This window comes from Phalacrocorax aristotelis, chromosome 4 (assembly GCF_949628215.1).
Source record: "Phalacrocorax aristotelis chromosome 4, bGulAri2.1, whole genome shotgun sequence".
Lineage (NCBI taxonomy): Eukaryota > Metazoa > Chordata > Aves > Suliformes > Phalacrocoracidae > Phalacrocorax > Phalacrocorax aristotelis.
The window spans coordinates 43,811,246-43,824,221 of NC_134279.1; the positions used below are offsets into that span (position 1 = coordinate 43,811,246).

General features: G+C 36.8%; 2 protein-coding genes across 3 annotated transcripts in view; both read right to left on the reverse strand.

Moving 5' to 3' along the window:
- The window catches only part of HPGD (15-hydroxyprostaglandin dehydrogenase), a 191,530-nt gene that overhangs the window by 89,314 nt on the left and 89,240 nt on the right, over nucleotides 1-12,976 (reverse strand). The window lies entirely within an intron of this gene.
- GLRA3 (glycine receptor alpha 3) overlaps nucleotides 6,080-12,976 on the reverse strand; it is a 95,721-nt gene continuing 88,824 nt past the window's right edge. For both annotated transcript variants that reach the window (XM_075091160.1, XM_075091161.1), the window contains one exon: nucleotides 6,080-12,515. In XM_075091160.1, coding sequence (XP_074947261.1) covers nucleotides 12,246-12,515 — 270 coding nt within the window. In that variant the 3' untranslated portion in view covers nucleotides 6,080-12,245. The remainder of the gene's footprint in view (nucleotides 12,516-12,976) is intronic.

Consider the following 12,976-nt stretch of genomic DNA (forward strand, 5'->3'; position numbering starts at 1 on the left):
CCAACCTCTCGGAATAATTTTCCATTGGATGAGTAGGTGTTTTACCACTTGCTTTCATGAAAATTAGATCATGCTTGAGTAAGACAGCCTTGCCTAAAAATCCATGACAGAATAACTTTTTATCCTCTGTTGTTCAGGATGAATATGTAAACATAGCTTGTGAATTTGTACACTCAATTTTTGTGACTGTAAATAGATCTGCTCTATCTGGAGCAGCAAAATTGTGATGCCTATGTCAATTGCGACTGATAAATGTAGAGCCTGGCAGGGACAAACAAACACACAGCAAGTTGGACTTGTCTGCTTAATAGGGTTTAAATTTGACCCTGAATTAGAAAACTATTGGGCACAGAACAAATAATGGAAAACACTAACACATTCTATCACACTGGAAATAATATTTTTGTTTTGGAAGGTTTTGCACATGCCAAAAGAAGCATGCAGGATATGTTGGTCTGGTTGCTACAAGTAAAATATTCTGCTTTAATTTTTAAAAGTTTAAGTAACCTTGTGAAATTCACAGATCAGCAAACACTGTCTGTGCCTTGGAATTACCCTGTAACCATCTCATAAATATTAGAGAATGTATTATGGTTGGATGAAAGCTGGTACAGATGAGATTATGAGCTTGGACAGGAAAAGACAGTGTGACAGGATTTTCTGTGTTTACAGAGTTTGTCCGGCAGTGCCTCTGGACATTCCAAAGGAACTGTATCCCTCAGGTGAAACCAGGGAAGGAATAAATAAATTTTGTAAGTTCTGAAAGGATTTAGACATAAGTTTGATACTTTGAAAATGTGTAGTGAAGAAGGTTCTTGTAGAAGACTTTAGGCAACTTGGACACGCTAATATTGAAAACTGAGCTTGAACTTTTTCCAGGATTAGGCAGTAAAGGAAGGAAGGAGGTGAGGAAGGGATCTAAGTACCTGAATTTGCTGGTAACTTTGATCTCAAGTGATTGCCTGGTGTCTCAGGGAAGGGGCAGATTTTACACATTAAGCAGGGTCCATACTTTCCCTTACAGGGGAGCCAGAGTGGTAGCACAAGCATGAGTATTGCAGGTAAAAATGAAGTATTAGAAGTTTGATACACCGAAAGACAATGTAACTGTTCTACAAGTGGAACAGCTGTGTGAAATGTTGATGCTGATCAGAGGGGAGAGATAATTAGAAGGGGAGCAGGGATAACAAACCAGTTCAATATACTTAGCTCTATGTCAGATGTGGTGTTGGAATGTACCACCTCTCAAATGAAAGCAACATTCTGAAGGTATCTTTAAGGAATAGAAGAATTAATGCAGTGGTGAAGTCAGCTCAGGTCAGGTGCAAGGAGATCTCAGAAAGGGGCCTTCTTATACCATCAGGACTTTACCTGAATACTGAGCTCCTTCTGCCACAACCAGCAGCCCAGGTGGGACTTGAACCAATGCTTTATTGCACTGCAACTGTTGAACAAAGTGTCCCAGGAATGTCCTAGTCGCCCAGACGGATCAGATTTGCTGTGAGATACAAAGTTATTGAGAAGAAAAGACAGAGAGAAGGAGAGAGAGGAAAGACCTATTACCTTTTCCCTGTTCCCTCACCTAGAAGTTGCTTTGGTACAGCTTCAAAACTCTTCACAAAGTTACTTGGGCTCATATGGTTGCAATAACAAATTTCATGGTGGTGTTGTTTTTTTCTTTTTTTTTTTTGGTACTGAGAAGCCTTAAGTAAATCTGAGGCTACTGAAAATAGGATAAAACACTTTTGAAAGTTCTTTTAAATTTATTTTCTCAAAACTGCGTGTTGGTATAAAATTGTTTGTGTATTACCTCTGACCACATTTCTATAAAACTGAAAGGTTTCCTGTTGAATTGAGATATGCTGCTTATGTTTTACTTTTACTGAGCTTTTATTGGCAATGCAGTTAAATATAAAGCAGTTGGTTGTTACATCAAAGTAATTGAGTCATCTTTCAGGAGGGCCTGCAAAGCCTGGGGAAAAAGACTACAACAAACAGAATACTGATTGATTATTAAGTTGTAAATACTGGTATGAACCTTAAACTTATAATTCTTTAACTTTTAGCAGACAACTTATTAACTAGTATTAAATTCAAAATTAATAGTCTTCATCATGGTCCCATTTAACTAGCATCTAAATCATAAAAGAAAATACATGTTGTACTCTCTTGAGAAATTAAGGAGAAACAGTAAATGGATGTTAGTGGTACACTGTACTATCTATTCTAGGCTGCAACTCTTCTGTAGTATCTATCTATAATAATATCCTTAGAACCATTTCAGATCAAAGTTCAGGGTGCTTTTACTGCTGTTTCCGTATTTGTTCAGTGAACGTGTAAAGAGGTGAAGTCTGTTAGGAAAGCGAAAGGGTGGTGACACAACAAGCTATCACAAGGCACACTGAGTTACAGATTTACATTGTTTACATTGCTGAAATGTATGTGCTCACCTCATTTTAGATATGGGATAATATAAAGTTATATATTCCTCAGTGAAAGCTATATATGCTTCCTTCTTTGCATTTATTACAGCATAACAGCATACATGTTGCTAATAAGTGGAAAAGCTGTTGTGCTTAGCTAATAACTGATGTATTTGTACCTGTACCTGTGCTCTGAAGGCATCCTTAACAGGAGGAATCTAGTCCTAAGACCTTTTAACTTTAGCAGATTTGGGAGCAGAGTGTAAATTATTGATTTGCTCTTCAATTTTTTAAAGACTGCTTTAAAAATAGGTTAGCCATTATTTTTCTGTTGGACAAAATCGTATCTATAGCAATAAGTATTTGACAATCAACAGTCACTTAAAAAAATAAATTAATGGTTTCTGCTTCAAAATGCCGGTTCTATTTAATAAAATATTCAGGAACACAAACTTTTACATTTTCATATGTGTAGTTAGACATAAACCCTTGGGTTTTGTTCTTAATAAATTAACTTCCCAGATATTTTTGTTTCTAAGCCAGTGTCACCTCAAAACGTTTGCATCACTTTCAAAATGAAGTGTGATTTGGAGCATGCATAGTGCTTATGCTTCATAAATTTCCTTCTTAATAAAGAATGTCAGTGTCCGGAGTTTCTACAAGGACAAAGCGTTTTGCTGGTCAGTGAACAAAATGCAAACATCCATGACATTCCTCAATTCGCATGAGAGGGAGCCATCTTGTGGTGTAATTTATACTTTCTAGAGAAATGATGCTATTGCTACAATGAAACAAGAAATGGATGGGGAGGCAAACCTGTTTTGCATACAATGCAATGAGGTATAATTGAAATTTGTAAGAATTTCCAACATCCTCTTACTTCAAATAATTCTAATAATGCATGGGCTTATTCTGCTCTAATACACTAATAACTAATATACCTACATGAGGTTTACTCCTACTTCATGCAATGTCAAACAAGCTGCAGTATCATGTGCTTTTAAAAGCAACTGTTAGAGTGTCTTTTGTACCTACTGAACATGCCTAATAAGAACAATTGAACATACCCAAAGCAACACGCTGGTTTTCAAGGCAGGTTAGGTGTGTTATTTGGCTTGTTAGGAGAGAAATTAAAACATGAGTGACTTTCAGGCTGAACTCATTACCTCAGTAGAGGTTTTAAATGCAGATTACTCAAATAGAGGCTAACATTACAAGAAAAGATTTTTAGTATTGTGAGGGAAAGTGCAAAGTCCCGCACCTGGGGAACAATAACCCCACGCACCAGCATATGCTGAGGGATGCCCACCTGAAAAGCAGGTGTACAGAAAAGGACCTGAGGGTCCTGTGGGCACCAGGCTGAACATGAGCCAGCAACGTGCCCTTGCAGCAAAGACACCTAATGGTATCCTTGGATGCATTATGAGAGTTGCCAGCAGCTTGAGTGAGGTGATCCTGCCCCTCTACTCAGCACTGGTAGGGCCACACCTGGAATGCTGTGTCCAGTTCAGGGGGGATCTCATCAATTTGTGTAAGAAAACGGATGGAGAGTATAAAGCAGATGGAGCCAGCCTCTTTTCAGTGGTGATCATTGACAGGACAAGAGGCAATGGGCACAAACCAAAACACGGGAGGTTCCCTCTGAATATCAGGAAACACTTTTTTACTCTGATGGTGACTGAGCACTGGTGCAGGTTGTCCACAGAGGCTGTGGAGTCTTCATCCTTGGAGATATTCAAAAGAACGTGGTCCTGGGCAAACGGCTGTAGGTGGTTCTGCTTGAGCAGGGGGTTTGGACAAGATGACCTCCAGAGGTCCCTTCCAACCTCAAGCATTCTGTGATTTTGTGAGTCTGTGAAGTAAATGTTGAAATATCTCATTTTTGTCAATGACAAAATATTATATATAAAATTTATATTTGTTTATGAAAGGTTTTGAAATATATTATTCACATTTTGAAAAGTTTCATTTCTTTCCAAAATGAAATTTTCCCTGTAATTCTAGTTTTGTGGCTTTGGTGGATTGTTGTCCAGATTTTAAAATTCATGTGCTTGTGTCTTATTCAGAAAAAAATGTTCTCAGATCCTGCTAGTGTATAGAGGGTGGGATACTAGAAATAAAATCAATTGCATGGACCACATGGAATTAAATCTTTATTTCATCTTTAATATAATTAGGTAGCTAGATATGCAAACATGAAAAAAAGAGGATATTTGATATCTGTTTTTCCAGAATTTGTGCTGAAAGAGCTTTACAGTTTATGCAATGCAATCACTTACTGATCTCTTTAAGATCCCCTACTTTTTTCTATGACTCTCAGGTCACATTACCTGGCTGTTACTTTCTTGTTTAATTGCTTGTCGCACACCTGGTACAGTATGTTTGCAGTTTTCATGCTCTGGGAACCATGCACCTCAGCATGAAAACCTTTGCTGCTGCAATAGTTTCATAACATTTTTCTATGTCAATTCAATTGACACGTTCAGTGCTTGTGAACGGATACGAACAAGGCCAGAGGTACCGGTTATGCTTTGGTCATGGGAAGACAAGACAGTATAGACCTGCTGGAGCAACAACTATTGTAAATAGCAGGGGTCTGATCATGCAGTTCTGTGGGCTCTAGGAGGACACACTCAGGAATTCTGCTCAGACTCCACTGGTGCTCTTGTTACATTTGGCTGTTCTTTTCAGAAACTTCCATTTCATAAAGCTCCAAGTCATACGTTGCTGAACTGAATTATCAGCAGCAGATAATGGAAATACTTCATCTGGGAGTATGGCAAAGTTCTTGTATTTGCATGCCATCGACTTGAAAAGCAAGCTGAAAGGAGTGAAATGATGTTCCTTTTTGTTACATGGGGGCAGGGAGTGCAAAGCATGGGTGAGGCTGCTAAAGATTTCTAGCCTAAATGGCATCTCATTGACAGGTGGCTGTTACTGAGATGACCGTCCTGTATGGCCTTTATAAGAATATTAACACTGCTGTAATCAGATTAGCAGAACTCAGACTGTTCTCAAAGGACTTCTTATTTGCCAACTTCAGTTTTCTTAAAGTCATTTTTCTATCAAGAAGTGCTTAAGAGTGTCCGCAGATCTACAATGTTTCCATAATGCTATTTTGCTGCAAGTGAAATTCCTTGCCTTTTTGATAATAAAATCAGTAGGGCTATTTCGGAGTGGCTGTACTTACTTCTATAGGCAGTTGTCAAAATAACTTTCCCTGAGTTTTCAGAACGGGCTTTTTTCAGAACAGGAGCCCATCCTCTGCTTGTCCTCTGGAGAGACCTCTTTCCACTCACTGTAAAGGAAGCCTTGGAAGATCCAACTCCTAATTCAGTGCCTGCCATCCTCCATCATGTTATGCTCCCTGAAAACACCTCTTTGTATATCTCTTTAATGCAGTTAAAGTATTTTGACTCTTAATCTGAATAATAAAACAATTAAAGGCACTGTATTCATTTTCTCTCAAGTTTCCACTCCTGAAATATTTAATGTTAATGCACCTTAACTACTGCTGAGGGTTTCACCCTTTTTTCCAGTCATGTTGATAGTCCCTCCTGTGACTTTTGAATCCACTGACTAAAATACCATAAAAATAATTACATGGTTTCTGAAAAATTTAAGTTTATTTTTTTTGAACAAAATAAATACAATGACATGGGTGACACCATAAATTTCACATATTTTAACACTTCTGTCTGCAAAGAATGTCAGTTTAAGTACAACATGATACTGTAATACAATAAAAAGGAATTTAAATAAACCCATGCACAACACATTTATAGAGTTTTACCAAAAAGGAAATACTTTGAGATGAAATTGCCATCAGACAGAATTCACAGGAGAATATTTTGAAAACTCACAGACAATTTATTAATACACTATCATATTACTTTTTTTTTTCTTTTTTCTTGCTGTAGCCTTTAAAAAGCTGGGATCACTAACACACAAAATACTGTATACTATGTTAAACTTTTAGGTCAGGAGCTTATGGCACAATTTCTTTTTATACAGCTCACAATTACACATTCATGGAACATCAGTAGCTACTTTAGTCCATTTCATCTGTCTCTCTGTCACACATTAAAATACAAACATAAGAAATGTTTCTTGCATATTTCACGAAGATGAAAGTGAAGAAGTGCAGTAATATTCAGGAACGTCAAGAATACAGGGTGAGCCAACATTTTTCTGGCATTTAGCTCACTGCTTCTAGCAATCTAACCTGCTTCCACAAGCCTTCCAAACTGACAGCATTTCAGGAAGTACTGTGGGTGTTGTGTGTGGCCTGAAGGCACCTTTTCCATAACCACTCCAGAACAGAATACCCATTTTATTGTTAACAAGTAACTTAGTTTGTGATTTATATTTTTTCTTAGTTGTCTCAAAAAGGAAAAAAGCCATGACGATCTGATATTGTTCTTATCTAAATAACCATATGATTGTACAGTATAATGTGGATAATGTTATTTTACTACCTCACAGGGGTACTGTAAGAATGAATAGCTCATTCAGCAGTTTCACAGTTTAAGGCCAAATTCTGCTCTGTTGGATTAGATTAATTCCTCTGATAGCTCAAATGTGAGCAGAAGTTGCACATAAAGTATATCTTTTGCAACCAACCACCTCAACTTGGGCTGGGAACTGTATAAATAAATTCTTTTCCATCTAATATAAAATTATTGCTAAAAATTATACTTCTTTTTTAAGGTTAAGGAAGACTCTTTATCTTTCCCTACTGTTAAAAATATAAGGTTTTGTACAGTTTACTGTATTCTATTTTTATCTACATTATCAACCTACAGTTCTGTAAGGGGTTATAGTACAAAGTGGAAGCAATACCTTAATCCTTAAATGTAAAGTGCACATCTAAATCACATAAATATAAGTCTTTCTAGTGAGTAAACAGAATCATGTCTTACACATCACAAAGGATTCTCTATAGAGTGGCCTATAAAAAGGTTTCAGAACAAACTCTAATAAAAAGAATCCAAGGAAAACCAGTATACGACTGAGCTGAAAAAAGCAGTTAAATCCCATGTTCTCCCTGAATTCCACAAACCTGCTTAAATAATAGCGCTTGCTGTCAAAACTCCTTGAAAGTAGAATGTGCTTTATTTTGGTGTTTAAATAGCTAAATTCTAAACAGTAAAACGCTAGTATCCCTTCTTTCCTTTCTCATTCAAGCCTCCTCTAGTTTACCAGCATTATAGGTAAAAAAGCCAGCCCTCTAACCATACAAGCCTTTTTTGTTGATATTTAAATATAGTTTTGAAAATAAAATGTGTTCTGCTATTCAGAATTTAAGAAGAGTTTTGGTACTGTGGTAGTTGAGTATATCTACTGCACCTCTAAGGGGCTTTTCTTACACGAGAGTGTAAGGACTTTGAGAGATCAAGGTCCTGAAGTTTTGGCAGTACAAGGGCCTGACATGGCTTTGGCCCCGTCTCTCTCTTTAGTGCAGGAAGAAAAGACAGTCATATGAGATGATCCAGGCACTGCTTTGGGCTTGCTCTCTTCCTGTGGCCCCTGTTATGCTACATACAGCTCATGCTTTTCAACCTGTACCTTTCTGCTCCACTTCTCTTTCCATTAATAAAGTGGATAACGTGGAAGTCAATCCTCTATCTGCACAGGTAGAAACTACTGTCCCAAGAGAAAATATACTTTGCAGCCGTTGACATAAATTGTTTCCCCCTCTAGCGACTGCTTCTGCCTGAAGAAGTGTACCTGTGGAGATGATACTGGGGGCTGGGGAAAAATAGTAAGGATACCTCGTGCTTCCTCCTTTCACCTTTATGGTGACCATGTCAGCTCTTTGGTAGCTGTGTTACTGGAGTTTTCCTCCAGATCCTACAGTTTCTCCCTCGGTTTTCATTGTGTTGCAATGATCTTCTAGCGCCACTATTTTATTTTTGAAGTATACGGATGGTCTACAGAGACCATAAAATCATGACCTGTGCAGAGCAGAGTCTGCACAGATGGTGAATAACGACTGGGGGCAAAGCTGTGTTAGCCTGTCACATTGGAGTTGTGCTTACAAGAACCCTTCCTGTGAGGCTTTGCTAAGGACCTGTACTCTGCAGAGCCCAGGTTCAGTGATAGTGAGGTGAGGTAGCTAACTGTTTCAGCCTAATGAATGGAGTCTTTTTCAGAATTAGGAGAAGCTCTCCTAAGTAGCATGTGTCTCAAGCATTATTTCCTTGATTATTTTTCTGCCCCTCCACTGCCTCTTTCAGAGGACAGTAGCATAAATACTGCAGTCTGATAAATACTGCAGAGTACCTTTCAATTCTTGCATCTTAATGCTATTCCCTGCTATTTCATTATACAGTTACAAAAGAATCAGCTCCCGCTCTAATCTTAGTTGATGAGAGTAGCTGTTCATTCTAGCTTTGTACAGAGGGCTGGCATGCCTGCTGGCATTTTTGGACTTTTCCCCTCGTCAGTGGTGAATGGTAGGCATTTGTGCCCTGAAGTTTCTTATCATCTCAAATGACATTTCTCTCTTTCTTTACCATGTGGCTTTACACTAATATCATTTAGGAATAATCTAAATGAAATTTAAATTTCAATTTCTGCTTTCTTTTGAAAAACACATTATTAAGTGGACTACAGAGACTTCTGTTACCTTGGCAAATGTTATGGTTCCAGTAAAAAAAAAAAAAACAACAAACCAACAACTGTCAGTTCAGGAGAGATCTTGGTTCCATTACATCAAAATAGAAAATCTTTACTTACCTGAGGGCAGCAGAATGATGTGCCAAATGTTATGTGCATTTGAAAACGTCATCATGGAACCATTTTTTTGCTTTTCCCCTCTATTTGAAATACTTTTGTTACTAATGGAAATTAATGAATAAAAAAATATTCCGGCAACACTGTAGAGTTTTCACATTGTTGTTTTAAACATATTTAATTATCTTTATTTTCAATGTATCCTGTTAGAAGACTGAGCATTATATGTAAATTTTCAGTATATAAGCAGGTTGTGCTTAACTTCCTAGTGTAATGGCCTGTGAAAGAGAAATATAACTACATAGGGGAAGTGTTATACTTTCTATTGGCCAGGTCTGAGACCCTCTTATCTCTCACCATACTGCATGGCTGAAGAGATGCATCCTGAGAGGCAACACTAGGTACTACTGTTCAATAGTCATTAAATCAACAGTTCTCATTTATTTTCTATAGAACATATATAGGTAACAATCCACTAGGGAGGTCAGAAAAGAATTATAATGTAGATTTATGCTTTTTATTTTATACATGCTCTATGCTGTAATCGTTCCTTACAGAAGCATACTCTGATCAAAGAGAAATGTAGCCCAAGGGTTCTTCCCCTTCACTGAGGTAATAGGTTCATATATGAATGAAGGATCTTGTCCTTCTTGCTTAACAATTTACATGCCTTTTGACTCCCTGTTACATTTTGCTAGTTCTGTAATCCAGTCTCTTATAATTTTCAAGATTTCCTGTCAGATTTCTGTATCTGAGGGCATAGACATTTTCTGCCTTAAAGAGTGAGGAAAGTAATTGGGGCTAAATTTGTTTAGCTCTGCATCATTCAGATTTGCTAATCTTTTCAAAACAAGGTAGTACTACACGTGTGAGAGCAATGGACTATTGAATGATTGGGAAAGAAGCAATGTGAACCAGGTACTCAGGTGTTATAAACCAGAATAACTAGGAGCTACTCTGATCTGGCCAGCATTTTTTTATGCACTTACCCCTTCATTTAAGAATTCTTTATTGAATGCAAGTCATCTATTTTAGAAGGAAAGAGGAGAGATGAGCCTGAAAGACAATGTAATTTTTTGTTTGCCTCTTGATTATGGATCCAGTACTTCAAACAGTCCTTAAACAAAGTACCGTTGACTTTGCTGATAGCAGAAACAAGTTAGCATCCCTTTGCATATGATACAGTTAATGACATCTTTGAGAGACATGAATATAACCCAACTGAAATGTCAGCTATTAGTTCATGACACCCCCTCACACAGGTGAGCACCTTCATAACTGAACAGGATTTTTGGGAACATGCTCATAAAGAAATCAACAAAAGCAAGACACAACCTCAGCAAACAATAATTATTTAAAGTGAATTGAATTCTTTCCAGATCATAAATGAAACAGAACTAAAAAAAATAATACTGTTTTAAAATAAAGGAGGATTCTTTCTGACAGAGCAGAACAAATTCTGAGAGCTACTATTTTAGAATCTTTCTAATCCTAACTAATCCTTGGAGGAAAATAACAACAAACCTAACCAAACCCAAGGCTTCTATGTTATAATCCTCAGTGCAGTTACGTTGCTTCTGTTGCTTTATATGCACGATGCCTTTGGCAGTGCACCAGATGTTTGCCTCCGGCTGTATTTTGCTTTTATATACAGATTCTGAGCAACAAACCCCCCCAAATTTAAAACATGTTCAGAATAAAAATATTTTGCAATAAGAAACAGCCTCTGCTACTGGACTTAAAGTATCTAGTAATTATAAATGTCAGACTTCCATGTCTTAGCGTGTTTTTGTTTTTCAATAGACAAACACTCTTGCCTACAAGCTATGCCATAAATGTGATCTATTGTGTTATAATTCAAAGAAACAACTAATATGACTTATTTAATCCTAAACAGGGAAAATCTCTCTAGGAGTCTTTATAGTTGTTCTCCTATTTATTAATGTGAAATACAATAAATGTAAAAGACCATCCAGATCCTTTTTTATATTTTAGAAGAGCTGCATGTTTTTCGAAAGTTGTGAAGTGCTTCTTAACCAATATATACATCGTATCAATATATGTCAAAGAATGAGACAGAAAACTTGCTATATTAATAAACTAAACTTCCCGTATTTGTATAACATGTAGGAGATAAATGTACATAAACACAGCTGTACTCATCCTCCAAATGTTTTAGTGAAGCAGTTGACTGTTTGCTTTTAGGTTTGGTCCAAGATCTCTTTGCATTGAATCAAAATGAATTATTGCAAAATTTTGATGTAGCTTGGCTATCTCAAAAGCTCTATGAGTTTTATAAATTGAGAACAAAACCACTTCAAAAATATAAAAAGGATTGATAACATTATGTTTCAATTATCGAAGTGTGGGTAATTAAAGGAAAAAATCCTTTGCAAGAACCAATACTTCACAAATTTTAATATATTTCTCATGTAATATGCAGACTCTTAGGCTGTAGATACTTTGTGCTGTCTGAGATTATTTCAACATACACCTTCCAGGGGAACAGTGACATGAAGTACACTGAACAAATTACGTAACTTAAATGTGTCAAGTAGGCCCATTGCAGAACCACAGGTACTGTCCTTAAGACAAGAAAAAGTCCGTAAAACTGTAATGTCAAATCAGTAATTTGTCATTATCTTGTAAAATTTAAATAAAGGTTGCAAATATGAATCCATTCTGTAATACTGTTTTGGATTTACTCAGGGTATTCTGGATCCATTTTTAAAATTAGAAATACACCAGAATTAAAAAAATTTAAGGAACATCAAAGAGTACTGTACAATTATACCACTATATAACAGTATGTATAAATACTTGGCAGTAAAGCTTCAGTAGAGAGTGATTTACAATTAAAAGTTAATATTTAGTTTGACACAGAAAATTTGCAATAGCAGATGTATCTTCTCTGGGTCCCATTCTTCCATTCCATCATGACTGGCCATTGCAGGCTATGCAGGATCCTTTTTTTCCCCTCTCAATGCTTTTAACTCTCCCAATCATTTCTCCAATGTGCATTTCTAACAGAAAGCCTGTTAAACATGGCAGCCAGATCTGTATGTACTGCAAGCCTTAATATTGTTATTGGTGAATGTCCTCATGCCTGATGATTTTGTAAATTACCCAGTAAAAAATATTGAAAATCAGAAAGGCTAACGGGAAACAAGCTCTGGATATTGTGTCTATCTTCTTGGCCCGGTCAATGAATACCTTTCTCATCTCATCAGGGCTTTTTGGTGCAGCTTGAACGGGATTATTTGGCCCTTTTTGTGTTACTCCATCTTTTGCTTGCAGACATGGGCCCATTCCATATGATGTAAAACTAAATTGACTTTCCCTTACGTCATCATCCTGTTGACAAAAAAAAAAAAAAAAGAAAAAAAGCAAGGAGGTTTTTCTTTATTTACAGAAATCTTACCAGCTGCTAAGTAGCAAGTATTGCACCATTACCTCAGTGACTTCTTGAACCCACAGTTTATCTTAACTGATTGAAATTTCAGTCCTATCAGTGTCTGCCAAAAATATTGCAGCAGCTTTAACAAGAACAGAATTTTCCTATTTTTTTATAGATTCTGTAATCTATTTAAAGAAAAGAGAAATCTTAGTAAACTAGTGGTCATCAGGCACACAACTTCTGATTTGATTTGATTTTCCCCATTGTACAGTAAATATCTGCAGCCTTCAACTGGGCAAACTTCACACTGGTGTTTTAGACAACAGCCATTAACTCTGTACGTTGGTTAACAAAATGTGATCCTGGCCTCTGAAGATACTCATCATAGATGCACTAATGATGTCCACATTAATTATAT